General features: G+C 37.9%; 1 protein-coding gene across 5 annotated transcripts in view; it reads right to left on the reverse strand.

Moving 5' to 3' along the window:
* LOC128017731 (rho GTPase-activating protein 6-like) overlaps window positions 1-16,470 on the reverse strand; it is a 30,444-nt gene extending 13,974 nt beyond the window's left edge. The window contains exons 1-2 of one of the 5 annotated variants that reach the window (XM_052603196.1): window positions 15,914-16,470; window positions 2,752-2,908 (exon numbers count right to left, since the gene is read on the reverse strand). In XM_052603196.1, coding sequence (XP_052459156.1) covers window positions 2,752-2,908; window positions 15,914-16,006 — 250 coding nt within the window. In that variant the 5' untranslated portion in view covers window positions 16,007-16,470. Of the gene's footprint in view, window positions 1-2,751; window positions 2,909-5,093; window positions 5,227-7,061; window positions 7,256-15,913 lie in introns of those variants that run through there. The other 4 variants (XM_052603192.1, XM_052603193.1, XM_052603194.1 and 1 more) reach the window with 4 other exon arrangements.
* Between the last annotated feature and the right edge of the window lie 232 nt (window positions 16,471-16,702).

A 16,702-nucleotide genomic window follows, 5' to 3' on the forward strand; every position in this document is an offset into this window, starting at 1 on the left:
ATAAGTTTGGGGTCTAATTTTTTTTTTGTTCTTGAAAATCTCTTATGCTTGCCAAAGCTTGATATATTTGATCAAAAATCTAATAAATGCAAGTAAAATAAGTGATATTGTCAACTGCTATAACAACTTTAAATAACTTGTATTAATAATTTGCAATATTTTTAAGATGTAAATTATTTCTGAAGGCAAATCTGCATTTTTCACCCAAAGCAGTGCAACATGATCCGTCAGAAATCATTCTAATATTAAATTTTAAATCATTGTGCTGATTTAATTCTCCAGTAACACTTATTATTATTATTCTGAAAACAGCTGTGCAGCTTAATATTTTTGTGGAAACCATGATGCATTTTCCTTTATACTTTGATGAACAATTAAATACATTTAAATAGATTTATTTATTTTTTTGTATTCACTGTTCACTGTAACTTCTGGTCAATTTAAATTGTCTTGCCAAATAAAAGTATTCATTTCTTAAAACAAATAAATAACTTATACCCAAACTTTTAAACAGTATTGTATACAAATGTAAATCTTATGCTTAAAACACATAAAATAGGCAGTGGCACATAACACCTACACTGATGCATGTAACTACAAGTCTTCCATTCCCCAAAATAAAATGTGTTCCGTGTAGATGGCTGATAGTAAAGTGAAATCTCCAGGAATCAGCAGAGAGCTGGCAAAGCAAACACTTTAGCACTATATAAAACCTATATTAGTGGAGGCTGTGATTAAGATAAAATTAGAAGCAGAAACATTTCCCACATACAGTAGATAACCAACCACAATTATCCTTCATTTATTGTTGTAAAAAAGAGTATTCTTTCCATATTTGCAGCTAAACTAAAACACATTTTGTCTGTGTGTTTTCATAACTCTGATGTACCTGTACTCTGTCTATAAGGACCCTCAAGAGAACAGTAAAAATGTGATGAATAGCTGTTCCCTTTACGAGGTTCAAACTTCCCCCACAGTGGTGCAATGTTTTGAGCTCAAACCAACAGACGTGTTTACACTCAAACCTCTTCCTGTCTGTGAGTGCTGCTAATTTGGTTCCATTTTTTATGCCTTTAACTTACAGATATACTTTTACTGGTTTGAATCAGAAGAGGTCTGAGTTATTGAGCTGAGGGGAAAAGGGTTTAAAAGATGCTCTGCTAAGATGTCCAGAGAGATAGAGAAAACCAAAGGGGTTTGTAGCACATCCAGAGGGGCTTTAGGTTGGGCTCATATTACCATGGCTGCAGGAAATGAGAGTTTATTTCCATGGAAACTGCCCCCTACCCTCCCCACATCATGGGTTAAAGCCCCCCATCAGCTCCCATCAGAGAGAAGATGATTGGGGGAATGAACAGAGAGCATGCTGAGATATACGCCTGATTCAGGATAAATAATCCCTTCCGGCCAAAGCAGATATTGAAAACAAAGTAAAGAAGCCACTTTTATTAAAGCAAGAGACTAAAACAAAACCATGACAACAACAGCTTCAGGCTGCATGCATAAAGATTAGAAACCACAATATTACAGACAAAATGCTAAATGTTTAAAGTGCTTAACTTTTAAATAACCACAAACACACCAGAAAATAACCAAAGCCAAACAGCGAGGTCGGTCACTCATGACATGCTTTTCAGATTCTCTTAAATGCATTTCACAAAGTTCCATTTAACTCTCCAAAGGACGTTCATCTTCCCCCAAAAATAGCTGCCAAACACGTCCATGACAATTCCAAGAGTAGCGGCTGAATAAACCACCAGGCTGAATCTGACAGATTTCTCCTTTGGGAGGAAAAGTGTTCCGTAAATATTCCCTTAAATTGTGGTGGCTGCTTCCCCATGGGTCGGATAAAGTGGCGGCCGAGGTCTTCTCACCGATCAGTGACCAGTTGAAAACTCCACTATAGAGAACAGAGGATGACCTTTTCTGATCTGATCATGTGGAGCTGCTTGTACGTGCTGGGAATACCACTTCCCATCCATAGTGGGACATAAGGAGACTCTCACATGATAACAAAATGCCATCTCACATTATCAATTAATCAACAGCGGTGGTTTTGTTCATTATTACTGTTTATTTAATAATATATGGGAACTCTCCAATAAACTGATTTTGCTTCTTGACCAAAACTGTTCATTGTACAAATCCACACGAAACGTCTTTAAAACCAAATATTGAAATGCATTATGAAATATATGAGTCCAGTGAATTGCAAAGGCTCAACGATGTTGCAAATGGCATAAACGGCAGCAGAAAGCAAACACATGAAACAAACACTGGGCTTAATTGTATTGGTTTATATTTCACACAGTTCTGTTCTTGGATTTCAGGGATAATATCATGTCACACAATCTTTCCATGCTGGCGTTCGCCTAATTTGGCCACTTCCACCAAGCGACGGATGAACTTGTTTTTGGAGACACAGTCTTTGGCGTCAACGACAAAAGATATGTCTATAATATGGAGAGATAAGTCTATTTATAACTATGCCAGATCTCATAAACCTCACTTTCACCTCTCAGCAGTCTTATCTGGTAGATTTACTATCAGAAATCCCTCTGAAATCCCTATGAATTCACCGTGTGTAATGTCATATCTGCATGGGTTTCTTGGGAATTCGATAAGCATCTGTCTGAAATAATCATATCTAGACTGTGATTAAAGCAATGTATAACATAGTATTTCAATCTATGCACCTCTTCTGTCATGCATGATTACCAGCCATCACAAAACAAGATGTTTGGAATGTACCTCTAGGGATGCTGATCTTAAAATCCAGGTCTCTTCTTTCCAAATGGTAAAGGGCCACCTCCTGCAGACGTGTCCTCTCCAGCTCCGAGAGGCTTTGGATGGAAACAGGCTGCAGCCTCACGCTCTGCCCCAGCATAGTGGCCCACGTATAGTCACCCTGCGAAACAGACAGACAGAAAAATAAAGCAGAAGTGAAACAGTGAACACATTACTTTCGGTCTCAGCATGCTTTTTGCAGGGTTTGGTTGCGGCCGAGCTCGAACACACCTGTTTGTCATTTTAAAGGGAAGCTGATTCATGTGTGTTTGGTCAGAGTTGGAATTCTGCAGCCAGGCGTATCGCCAAGAGCAGGATTTACCCTGCTGAAATTGATATACTGCTGTTAAAGTGCTTTGCACACCTCTTACAAACCAACCATCAAATATTGTGCAGGAAAACCTGGGGTTAAAAGGAGTGAAATCACTTCCAGCAGTCTTTAAGAGAGGTTTTTAGACATTCATAGTTTTAGATATTTCTCCCTAATAGGAACACGTCTGGATAAACATGCCCTATAAGACCCTGTCTGGGGTTACTAAAAACACAAAAAGCCTAAAGGTCAAAGTGCTTAAAACATGCTATGTGAGCAAAACCCTATTTGAGCTTCTCGGTTTAATTTGGAATCAAGGACGGCTACTTTTAGATTTGGCAGCAGCATTGTATTGAGTAAACGTACAGCTAGTGGATATTTTGTATTTATTTTTTAACCTAATATAATTCCTCTGACAGCATACATCCTGTGTGTATTCATATGCGTTGGCACATCTGATGTGATGACAATGAACTGAAACTGAAAACCAACTGAAAGCCAAAGCAGTTACAGAAAGGAAATTCGCTGCCGATCAGCCACAGTGCTTATTTGAATACAGCTAGAATAACAAATCAAAACATAATGTCTTGTCCTCTTTAACTGAACGATGTTGCCATGAAAGTATACATATCTAGTTTTTAAAGTACACTTAAATTGTTAAAGTTGTTCAAATCAAAACTTTGAAACTATGCCTTCGAAAACAATCAAGAAGTGACTGAACTCTGATTCTCTGGTTATATAGCTCCAGTCATTCACTGTTTAAACAAACGTTTGAGTTTCTCAGTCTCACCGGGGTTTACTTGAAAGCAGGAGTGTGTAGAGTTATTATTGAAAATTCATATTCAAACAATGTGCATGAATGAGGCATTTTTACAATGGGACTGTAAACATGCCTTAATGTCTTACAGGATCTTTCAGACGTAAGATTTAAGTGATGTTCTTCCAAGAAGAAAAACACATACTGTGAAAAACTACTGTGGCTGCGATTTCTGGGTGGCAGGATGAGAGAGGCCTCAGGCCAATGCAAGTCTTTTTCCTTTTCCCATCCTCCCTAACTCTATTTCATATGCCCTTCTTTCTCACATACAAAACAAAAAAAGTGAAGGTCAGAACTGAAGGGAAGAACAAAACACAAACACATGTAGCATTACGCCATACTTCAAAGCCCCCTGAAACCAAAACACCCATCATTCATCAGGAGTATTGTGCTCATTTACTGGACACCAAGGCTTGTGTGAGAAACACTTGCCTTCATGAAACCAAACACTCATGACAAATTATCCTATCCAAAAAATCCAATTTGACGTATTAGTCTTGTGTTAATGTCTCAAATTATGAAGGAGAATTTTTTTTTTTTTTTTGAATGTATACTGTATGTTATTGTTCAAGCTAAATGAAGAACATGCTGGTAATGACCATGATTGTTAATTTAATCCTAAACTAATTGTACAGTACATCAGCTCAGGAAAAACACAATGATCCACTTTTCTCTGTGCAAAAATGCTCATTCTCAAGAACAGTGAGAGTACCATTACTTTCACTCTGACCAAAAAACCTATAGTCACAAAAGCACCCTTAAAATGTTCAGCAGAGGCTGTTCATAAAATATACGAAACCTCTAACCCCCAATAATCAAACCCTAACCCGAGCACATCTTCAGATACCAGAGGGAGGAGACCAGAAATAGTTTAGTGTGCTATTAGCAGAAAGCTCTGTCGGTCCATAAAAAGACCAAGACCTACACACATATTTACACAACTAATCATCATCCTATTACAACTTTTTAACCGCAATTCTGACCTTTTTATATCTCAATCACAATTATGAGCAATTACCAGTCACTGGCTATTGCTGAGTGTATATTGAGCTGAAACAATGTTCCTGTAATGGCAGAAATGTATTTGACAGGGAAAATAACAGACTGCTACAACACGTCCAAGTGTAAATAAGGTTCTTGCATTCATGTCTGAGACAAATAATCCAAGTGCAGACATACCTGAGTGCACGACAAGACCCAGATAAAAACATCAGAGGTCCATAAATCTTGTTGCAAGACCGCTGGAGTACTAGAACAACAGTTTTGCGAAACTACTTCACTTCACTTTGAAGGGATTTTCTTAGCCATCCAGAGCAAACAATAGCTTATTCCTTAAAAAGTCTTCCTCGGCCCACGCTCTTCTTTCCTTTCAGAATTCTTGTCCGATTTCCACTTCATATACTCCTTGAGCTCTGACCATATTTGTCTCCTGATCCTTGAAACCTGGCTCATGGTCCCTCATGAGAACTTTGTTATAAATACTTCTATTTAGAAACATGCTGATAGTTCCCAGATGCCCCTTTTAAATAATTCCCAAGTGCATTTATAACAGTTTATCCAGTAACAATCCTGGTTTTCCTATCAAAGGAACACAATCAGATAATTACTGGGACGATAACGAGTATTATATGCATATATCAGTGATCAACTTCTATTGTTTATTCAGGCTCCACTACATCTGGTGAGCATTTACATTTGTGGCTTGTTTTGGTGCACCTGGATGCATGTGTATGTGAGCGCATAATAAAGAGAACATAAACAGCTAAGTGTCCATACAATGGAAAGTTACAGAGAACCTCTGCTCTTTGAGCAACACTCCAAACTGTCCAGACTGATCTCTCTGCACATTGAGAGACAAAATGAGAGAAAATAAAATAGCAGCAGTCAGCCCTTCTGAATTATCCATTTAAGCTATACTGTGTCAAATAACAAAAACAAAAAGGCAAAGCCAATATCTGCTCACACAGTGGATGAGCTTTAAGCTACAAAAACAAAACAATTAGACGACCTCAGACAGTCGTAGCATCAAAGGAAGCCCACAGGTTTTGAACAAGGGCTCTTTTCACTTCTCAGACTGATTTAGGCTGCCAGCACCCCTCCACTGCATCCTGTTAAGTGTGTATCATTTTCTAAAGGAAGTCCCCTCGGAGCAAGATACTCAATTTATCATTCTGTGTGTAATGCTGGTGGCCTAATCAGTAGTTATATTTATATACCTGATGGGATAAAGTCAACAAAAGAAGACTCAATCCCAAAGAATTTGAAGTCTGTTTTATGTTTTAAAGCCATTGAAACTGACATGAAAAAATGTTAAACACCTCTTCAAGGGAAGTCGAGTCTCATAAACAGGCACAATGCTCTTGTTTTTGTGAGAAAAAGGGGACTGCTGTATCTCTGCTAAGATTTGTGTCCTACAGAAGGATGTCACAGAATCAGCCTTAGCTAAATAAATATGTAAAAACATAAGGCAAAGCAAAACAGACACTCTTTTTAAATAAGTGTCAGTGACAAATTAGGTAGTCTGAGATCATTATAATAATAATAATATTAAAATCTATCGTTTTGGTAAAAGTTAGATTTGTCTGGAAATGTGATCTTTGTGATTTTTAATTCATGATATTTTTCACAAAAACGTTATGATTTAATCACAAGTGAGGTACCAATCAAGTACGAAATAGTAAAATACTTTGCACTTTGAATGCCAGTGTACACAAGTTTAAACACATTTTTCGAAGTAATAAAATGTATTTTTTACAAAATATAAAATTTCAGTTTTACTCCGTACACATTTATTTAAAGAAAAGACATATTGACCCTGAAATACAGTCAATTCAATACTTTGAATTGTAAAAAAATAAATAATAAATAAAATAAAATAAAAAAATGAAATTCAGATTTAGCCACACTCAGATCACAAAGACAAAATGCACTATACACCATCTCAAACAAACACATGTGGCAATCATAAACACTGTCAGTAATGCTATTCCCCAAGCATTTACTGTTTATCATTGCATTTACATACTCACTGAATATATTCAACACGTTCATTATAGTCTCAGACTGTAAAAAACTGCAGCCACAATAAAGCAGAAACTTTTCTCACTGAATATGTAAATGGACTCACACACACACCCTTCACTCTACCTGCAGACTGGGAGATGGGCAGTGTGTATGACAGAAACACACACTCTGTGAATATGAGCAGTGTCCTCAGACTCTTCAGACAGGTACAGCCAATCCGACTCGAGCATGAGACAGACAGACAGAAGCAGAGAAGGATAAAGAGCGCGAGAGAGGTCTGTCCTCTCCATCTGCCATGTACTCGTGTAAATCAAGAGTGCAGCCCGAGGGTTGCCAAGAGCAAACCTCACATAAACACTCAGAGCAGAGGGGGAGGAGCCTGAAACTGATGCAGCAGGGCTTTGAACGAGTTCCTCTGTCAGACTGTCACTCATCAGCCCCATAATAAACACTAGAGACGCACCGTCCTAACTTCCCAGGCTTCCTACTCCTCATTCCTTCTCTGTGTATTCATAAGTTTGTTCCTGTTGAAAGCCTGTCCTCTTCACAGAAATGAAAACAATAGCAGGACAAAGGAAAAATTGAGGAGCATGATAATGAAGAAAGGGGGAGACAGTGACAGCAGGAAAGGAAAGGAAAAGAAGGAAAAAATGAGAAATGCGAGGGCTTCAGGCAGAAGGTGTAGAGTTACTTAAACTTAAACACACACGCTATACATTCATAAACTAGCTGCCTCGTGATGAGCATGTACACATGAAGTTTGACCTTTCAACTCTGTGCTGACCTCACAGATCTCAATTTTATCTGTTACCCAGATTTCATGATACTGTAAGAGTCTTTGTGCTCCGTGTGTTCTAAACTGGGAATAGTGTGGGGTAAGTTCAAAAAGTCTGACACTACATTGCCATTTCAAATCCAGATAAATATTACCATTCAAAAGTTTGGGCTATTTCTTTCTTTCTTGTTCGGCTGTTTTAGAAGTAGTTTTTGGTTTTTATATTTAAAGTCTTTAATACTCTTCAAGGTTGCATTGAATAAAATTAGAGTAAACACAGTAATGTTGTGACTATTAATAGTAACTATTTAGAATTATTTATTTTAAAATAATATTTATTCCTGTGATGCATTTTCAGCAACATTACTCAGCATTGCTGGAAACTGGTATTACTGAGGGCATCTCTTTTTGTTATGCATTCAGAGTTATTATTGAAAACTCATATTCAAACAATGTGCATAAATGAGACATTTTATTATGGAACTTTAAACATTCCTTAATGTTTTACAGGATCTTTCAGATGTAAGATTTAAGAGATGTTCCAAGAAAAAAACATACTTTGAAAAACTACTGTGGCTGGGATTTCTGGGTGGCAGGATGAGAGAGGCCTCAGGCCAATGCAAGTCTTTTTTCTTTTCCCCTCCTCCCTAACTCTATTTCATATGCTCTTCTCTTTCTCACATACACTGTCCCTGCTTTTAAAACACCTGATCCTTCAGAAATCACTCTGATATGATGATTTGCTGCTCAAGAAACATTTATTATTATCAATGTTGAAAAAAAGTTGTACTGCTTAAAATGTTTGTGGAAACATTTTGTCAAGATTTTTTTTTTTATGAATAGAAAGTTTAAAAGAGCAGCATTTATTTGAGATAGAAATCTTTTGTAAATGTCTTTATTGTCATATTTTTATGCATTCTTTGATCCATCCTTGCTGAATTAATATTTAAATGTAATTAAAAAATGGTTTGTTTCTATTAAAGCTCAAGATGATTCTCAAATCATGCTGGATGACGTGATGATCGGGCGCTCGTGTCAGCTCAAGTGTCAGGAGAGTTATGCACCAGTTTGTTTTGAAGAGGCACCTGTGGCAGTTCTGACTTTAGTTCTTAGCATGAGAGTGGGAACAGAACAGTTAGTCTAGTACTGGAGATTTTGTGTAACTTGCAAAGAGACCTGGGTTAAAATCCTAAACTTATAATATTACTGTTTTAAATTAACCAAACCGTTTGAATGGGCAAGGTGCTTCTTCATGCATGCTAATCACCAAGAAACTGTCAAATTCAATGCAACATAATTTGCAATCATTTGAATAACAGTTCGAAAAACAAGTATTTTCACTAGTGGCACCTGTGTTGTGCGTGGGTGAGAGTATAGTTGTGATGTTTGTTTGGTCCGTGCCTGATGGCTCAGCAAATGATCCTATTAAAGTACTTCTGTGCAGCTCGCTGACAGACTGACAGATAGAGCTCATTGGCAAGGAGCTCCTTGATAGCGGCACTGTTAGTAGCATCCGGAGTAGTCTTTATTCAACCTCGGACACAAAACCTTAGGAAGTACCCGACAAGCACAAGGGAACTGTTATAGACAAACGTGGCCCTAGAACAAGTGGCCCTGGTTTGGCCCTTGGCCTGGTTAGCATGAAGCATTAAATCTCATAACTACACTCTTAAAAATAAAGGTTCCAAAACAGGGGTTTTCACATCAATGCCATAGAAGAACCATTTTTGGTTCCCCAAAGAACCTTTCAGTGAGCAGTTCTTAAAATAATAATAAAAATAGAATCTTAATGTAAAGAAAATTTCAATAACCTAAATAAACTTTTTCCACTATAAAGTACCCTTTGTGCAAAGGAAAGTTTCCATGGATGTTAACGGCTCCAAATCGTAAAAATAAAGAACTTTTATTTTTGAGAGTGTACACCATCTCTTTGGATTGATGTTCATTACGAAGTATCTGTGTATTCTGATGGAATAACATTTTTACTAGCAAAATATAAATCACATAAAGTTAAATAATAGATGATGACAGTGACAGATTTCTGGATGATATTTGACAGTCCTGTGCTAGCTTAGCAAGTGCTATGCCAACAGATAGCTTTTCTCCAGGTATCCTGGACCTCTTTGACCTAAAATATCTACAGTGCCACCAATAGTAGACCTATTTTTTCAGGCTGATAAATGTGCGGCTCTGAATAATGCGTTTGGAATGTGGTGTGAGGCTGTGTGCGGTATGTCTTGGATTTGCCATTAATTTACCATCTGCAGGGTTTGGATGTGCTTGAGCTCTCTGGAGATTCTTCCATCTCCATCAGGGATGGAAATCCAGTCCAGATGTCTTCATCACTTATACCATCCATCCACAATCATACTGTTTTCACAACATCAAGACTGCCAAAAGAGCCTTCATCATTTTAGAAGGGTGCTGTACAAAAGCCCTTTTTGGCTGATTTTAGGGAGGACTGTGTAAGATTCAGGAAACATTCATCCTCAGTGACGTGCTTCAATAAAAAAAACAGTAACATTTCATTTTGATTTCTGTTTATATATGAGATCTAATAAATCATTGGCAGTAACACACCATGAAAATCTTTGGACTCTCATTCTCACTGAAAAAACAAAAACACAGTGATGACTGTCCCAGTGGTTTTCCATACACATGAGAATGTTCATATCCGGCCATTAAAACAGAAGTGCACCTCAGTTTCATCTGTTTGACCTCTGACCCTGACATCAAGGATGCTCTCTTCCTGTTTTGGCCGTAGCATAGTGCTTTTAGGTGAATATGATCATATGACCCTGATACAGGATGGACAGGGACAGGAACAGGAACAGACCTGTCCCAAAAGAGTGGACAGGAGTAAAATCCAGTGTGTGCAGGTTTGATGCGGATGCTCAGATTGATGCAGGAAGACTGACACATACTACATTTAGACTTTTCCATGACATCTGATTTTAAAAGTCTGATTTGTCACTTAATGCTGGTAAGTCAGTTCATCATAAAGCTATTGGTTATCATGCCTCTGTTTAGTGTTATTATTGGAAACTGACTATAACTTAAAGCTATAGACTGCACTGCCCACTACAGGTCAAAGTTGGCAAGTTCTTTAAACTTTCTCTGGCACTTAAAATAAACAATATAAGTATATATACTGTGTCTTTTTTTTTAAGTATACCTTTACATGTCCAGCACAATAAAACCTGACTTTTATTCTTAATCAGGACATGACATTCACCTGTTCTACTACCCTCATACTTTTCTCAGTACGCATCATTTCCTCTGCAGAGTTCCTCAAAGCTCTGTCTAAACATGCTGAGGAGGGAAAATGTAATGATGACTAGCAATGATTCACGTTGCAGTACAATCATAGACAGGGGAAATGATAACATGTTTAAGTGCTCCGATTGCTGCTGGTACAGTGTTTATTTTTTCTTAAAATGAGAAGCTGCGTATCGGCAGATAGTGGAGAGAGACCGAAAGAGAGAAACAGAGAGAACAACAAATATCTGAAGTAATGCTCAGGTTCCACGTAACTCAACGATGTTATGGGTTGATGTGATACTCTTTATTAATGCTATACTGCCTGATTCAACCTGACCATAATCAACAATCATGCTACTGTACATATTAATATAGAACTGCTGAACAATCCATAATAAATATATCCACACTAAAATCGAACTAGTTGTCGAGTAACTATTATGTTGAGTCATCTGAGCAGACATTATAGCTTTCTGCACATCACAGTCAATCGGAAACAATCTAGCACAATGTTATAAATCTATAATATCTAAAAGCTTGAGAAAACAGAGCTTCTGCAATATTTAATTTTCATTAAAATGGAAGAATCCATTTTTAGTATTGCATACATGTGCTCAATTTTCAAGGCTGCATTCAATTCATGACAGTTAAGAAATGTGTGATATTACTGAAGATTTCTGGAAATTCAGCTTTGCCATCACAGAAATAAATTATATATTAAAATAGAAAACAGTTATTTGTAACTGTATTTCACAATATTACTGACTTTAATTTATTTTTGGTCAAATAATGCAGCCATGGTGAGCAAAAAAGATTTTTTTCAGAAACAAAAAAAATATTGGAATGGAAATGTCTCTCTTTAGACAACTTTTATTCATAGTAAGTAACACAAAGTGACACTTATTCAAATTTGAATAGCGCAGCAGTACAAAAGAAAATATCAATTGCGTCATACAGTTAATCAAAAATCCAAGGTGTGTGTGGGCCCGTTTGGTATCATTGCATCTTCCAGGAGGACAGACTGCATAACATGAGTCATAACTTGTCTTATTTCCTTTTCCTTTTATCCTTTCAATCCTCTTATCTTTTCTAGGCCTTATTATAACATCAGTCCGTTCTTCAAAATATCCCTAGAGGTCATGGAGAGGAAATGCCATTTACAAAAACATTAGCAAAAGATGCCACGCTTCCCTAAACAGGACATTCTCCACCCATCGGCACAGCTCTCTACTGCTCTGCTCCATCATGCTGAAGAAACTTCCACTGACTGACATCCACAATATATATTATACCAGAGTATGCTTCAGGTGGTGCTAGTGTTTCTCCCCAAACAATAAATAACAGAAAGCACCATAACCTTTTCCTAAACACCTGTTTGTCACTGTGAAGTGTACATTTTACCTCAAGGTCATCATATGTAACAACTGAAATTAAATTTGCGCTAATCTGATCTAACATTTAGCCCTATAACATAACATAAGCACAAGCAAATGGAGCCAAATATATCTGTTCATCTTGTAACAGATGTATTCATGTCACGTGGATGACCAGTCCTTCCAAACAGACAGAAATAGCAATCAGTCTTTGCATTTGGGACAGACATCATAACAATACTGCTAAAGGCTGCAATCACTATATAGTCTTGATCGGCACACTCTGCTTTGTTATTGATCAGTCAATCGATCACCTATGGCAATTTACACATGCCTACTCTTGTAATACTGTAATTCTGATTGTTAGATACATGTTGGTTGACTGCACTCCTTTTATGCATGAAATCACCTCTTGACCCCTGGACCCACATATTCTAGTGTCAGTTGACTTCCATTATTGCTCATCTCTGCTGGTCAAGTAAATTCAATCCTAGCCAATCCAAATTCAAACACATAAAATGATTCCCCTTTTAGCTTGCAGAGGCTTGTGACATGAGATGGTGACACATTGTTTGAAGATCAACTTTAACAAAAAGAAGATTGAATTTGCTTTGTGGTTTAAAATTATGCACATAATAATGGTCTATAAAAACTCCCTTTGTCTGTCAGGTCTGAAACTTCAAATACATGCAACCAAATGACTGTGAACTCTCAAGAGCATAAGGAGTTTATAGTCCTTCTGGCAACGTTTGACTTGTGTGTGATGCAACTCTTAGACGTCTTAGACCGCTCTCATCAAATTCCATGTCACAGAGAAGATTTAAGCGCTAATTCTCTAATGAAGGCAAGACTTTTGAACACTCACATTCCACAGAATGGCCTTTCCACAAATCCCCCAGATCATAAAGTAGTATTATTTCCAATTAAAATCATTGTTAAGGCCATTGGTGCCCTTCAGTAGACCTCACATCACTCAGTGGGCATACCTTTCAATGGGCTTGACCACGGAATGTATCAGGAAGAGGGGAGGAAGAGGAAGTTCTCTCATGCTCATCAGTCATATGATAAAAACCTTTCAACTGGAAATGTTTTGAATCGTGTGATTGCTCACTGAGGAAACTGGTGACAAGCTTTGAAGTATAAAGTGAAGATGTAGCGTGCAATAGCAGGTCTTCCGTTTTGTGACTTGCATCAGTTGTTAACTGGATCTGAATGTGAGCTTGCAGTCAGTTGTATTAAAAAATTGGAAACCTGGCATACATCACCAAAGAGAAGCTAAGGTTGAGTTATAATAATTAAAAATAAATAAAGGTGGAAAGAAATTAAAACATGAAACTTGAACTCTCCCGCCAGCATTAGCGTTAAAATGAATTTTGATCTGCCACTCTGGATATTCATGACCATTGTATAGACCTTTACTTAAAAAGCTGACTGTTGTTTAGAACTTTGTCCACTTCTTTCGGTACATTTCAATTGTGCATAAAAACACCCATAGACATTTGGCAACCATCTCAATATATACTGAACTGTCAGATCTGTTTCAGTGCATCATTACATTACACTGCAAAGCTGTGACACCAGGAAATAAAAGAGAAGGTCTATGCTCTCTTTGCTTGTATAATTCACACTCGTGTCTTTGTTAATATTTATCCTTTTCTTTGTGGATTACCATGAGCCTTGTGATAATGACATGAAATTGATAAGCAAGCATGCCCAAAATAATATGACAAGTAGAACAAATGGATTTCCCTCCTCATATTTCACTAAGATGTTCTTCAATATAGAGATAAAGTTAGTGAAAATGTAATAGATATATTACACCTGTCAGATGTGTCCTAAAAAAGTTTATGGAGCCCTTGCATCCTCTTTCGTCAATGGACCTCTCTTGTATCTGTGAAACTAAACCTTGTAATGTGACCCAGATAGAGTTCAGCTGTCCTATGTAAGAAACTGTGAGCTTTAATAGTGTTTTCTTGCTACTTTTTTTAGGTTCACGACACAGGGAGACAATCTAATCCTCAAATGCCTGCTCCAATCCTTCCAACACCCCAATGCAGAGTTTTCCGATGTTCCAGCACATATTTCACTTTTTTTCCCCACACAGCTGGCAAAAGTTTCCCAGCATTACCCCGGTTGGCCATATGCATTTATTAAGTTTGACACCTCTATAAAACATAATGTGCAGATGATAAGCCTCTCATTGATCAAGTACTGATATAAGAGATAGATCTGTTTCGCTTGACTAACACTGCAGGAATGTGCAGTGCCAGAGAACGACTCTTATCATGATCCAGAGGTATGTGGAAGCTGGTGGCCCTGTTTTGTCTCCTCTGAGAATAGACCCTTGCATGTTTTACTAATGCTAATGAACAGATACTAAAAGCTCTTTACAATGCAATGCCAAAAGTGATTTCTTTTTCTGCCAGAACAACTACAGTACGTCATGAGAAATGCAGTGGGACACGGTGCACAAATTAGCGCAGATGTTTACAGTAATGCTGGTTTTGCACCTGTCCTTTTTCTGCTAACGAATGCTGATGGCTATCTGCAAACAGCTGACCGCAGGATACAATAGAAAGGGGGACCCCTTCCCCCACACTCACAGCATATGGTCTTCATTATATCGCACACTGTCCAAGATGTTGGCCAATCCATCAAATCTTCGTACTTTTCCACTGCGCACTGTTTTGAAGCATGAAAGCAACTTCCTAATCTATTTCTACTAAGGCTTTTACCACCAAGAGCAACAAAATGTTCGGATCAGCTGATGCAAATCCTGAGATTTCAGTAAGTGTGAAGTCTATAGTATATTGGCTCATTAGCTCATGTGACTTCCAGTGGGTTTAATACAATTTGCACTGTTCAGATTGGCTTGACCCGATGGATGTAGAACCTATTAATTCAACCTTAAGAAACAAAGCAGTCATTCTGAATTGAACACCCTTCTTAAATTTCATCACATGTCATTAAGCAGGAACCATTCGTGTGAATTGCAGGGACAGATCTTGTGGAGCAATTTGGGGTTAAACGTCCAGCACAACAGTGTCAGGACTGTCTACTCTTTTAGTCCACAGGGCATCCACATCCAGAGCTGAACCTGCAATCTCTGCATCACAAACCACAATCATCATTAGTGCACACGGGCTACATATATATAGAAGAAGAAGATATATATATATATATCAGTTTTCAAAAATCGCTCCTATGAAGATCAACTTCTGGATCATACAGCCTATTTTATAGCATGTTTACCCATACTGATGACCCCAAAACAGGTGATACTAATACTGGTTTATGCTGATGTTTTTAATAATTAAAATTTGCTGCCATATCTAGAGAAAAATGAATAGAGAGAAAAGAATATTTCAGTTGCGCAACCCAAATGTAGGTTGATTACAACATGGTTTAGAACATGTGCTAGTAAAATATAAATACTGTGCACAGACTGCAACAGAGTAACTTTAGTTTACACTTCTTCTTTAATATGTAAATCATTACGTGCAGGGAATCATACAGTTTGAGTCTGTTCACATTTGCATAGAGCTGTAGGTAATTCCCCTACTCACCACATAGTAGAACTGCATGTCCTGCCGAACAGGGTCCTCAGGCAGCAGGACTGAAGATGCGGTTTTATCCGATCCCATGGAGAAAAAAACCATAACGCTTCCTGGGCAGACACTCAGATCAGGTGAAAACAGACAAAAATAACAAAGTAGATCCCCCTTGTTTTCATCAGTCAAACTCTGGATGGAGGGAGTCAGTCCATCTGTGCAACAGCTCCTGTTTCTGGGCCGCTGGTAAGAGGTTCAGTGTCAGTGCTTCCTCTGCGTCTGTGTATCTGAGAAGTGATAGCAGCTCTTCCTGTGAAGGGGTGCTCTCTGAGTATGTCTGTGTGCACTCCAGCTGATAAAGTGCGAGTCCTTACACGCAACTCAGTGCAGCCTCTGCTGTGGTCCTTGCCTGTCAACAACAGGAAATGTAGCACTGGCAGCTCAGAGTTTGACAAGCTCACAGCCTTCACTGTGATGCAGCACCAGGAAGCACTGGGAATGCATTAGTATGGGCTGTGCCGGTGGATGGGATCAGGTCTCGCTTTCCCTCCCATTCCCACCTCCTTAACTGCGCATGACATAAAACAAAGATCTGAAAGTTCAAGTCGGTTCAAGTATGGCTAACTTTTATCTTGATAGTAATTGCAGTATGATAACTGAACTTTGCTCCATGACGTTTTTGATCTGACAAAAATACTATACCAAGCAGTATGCACACTTAATCACACATGCAAAGAATCTTGAGAAATCATTGTTGACATCTCAACATTTCATTAACCCAATCCTGTTTCTTATATCACATTT

The sequence above is a fragment of the Carassius gibelio genome, chromosome A7, assembly GCF_023724105.1.
Source record: "Carassius gibelio isolate Cgi1373 ecotype wild population from Czech Republic chromosome A7, carGib1.2-hapl.c, whole genome shotgun sequence".
In the NCBI taxonomy this organism is placed as follows: Eukaryota; Metazoa; Chordata; class Actinopteri; order Cypriniformes; family Cyprinidae; genus Carassius; species Carassius gibelio.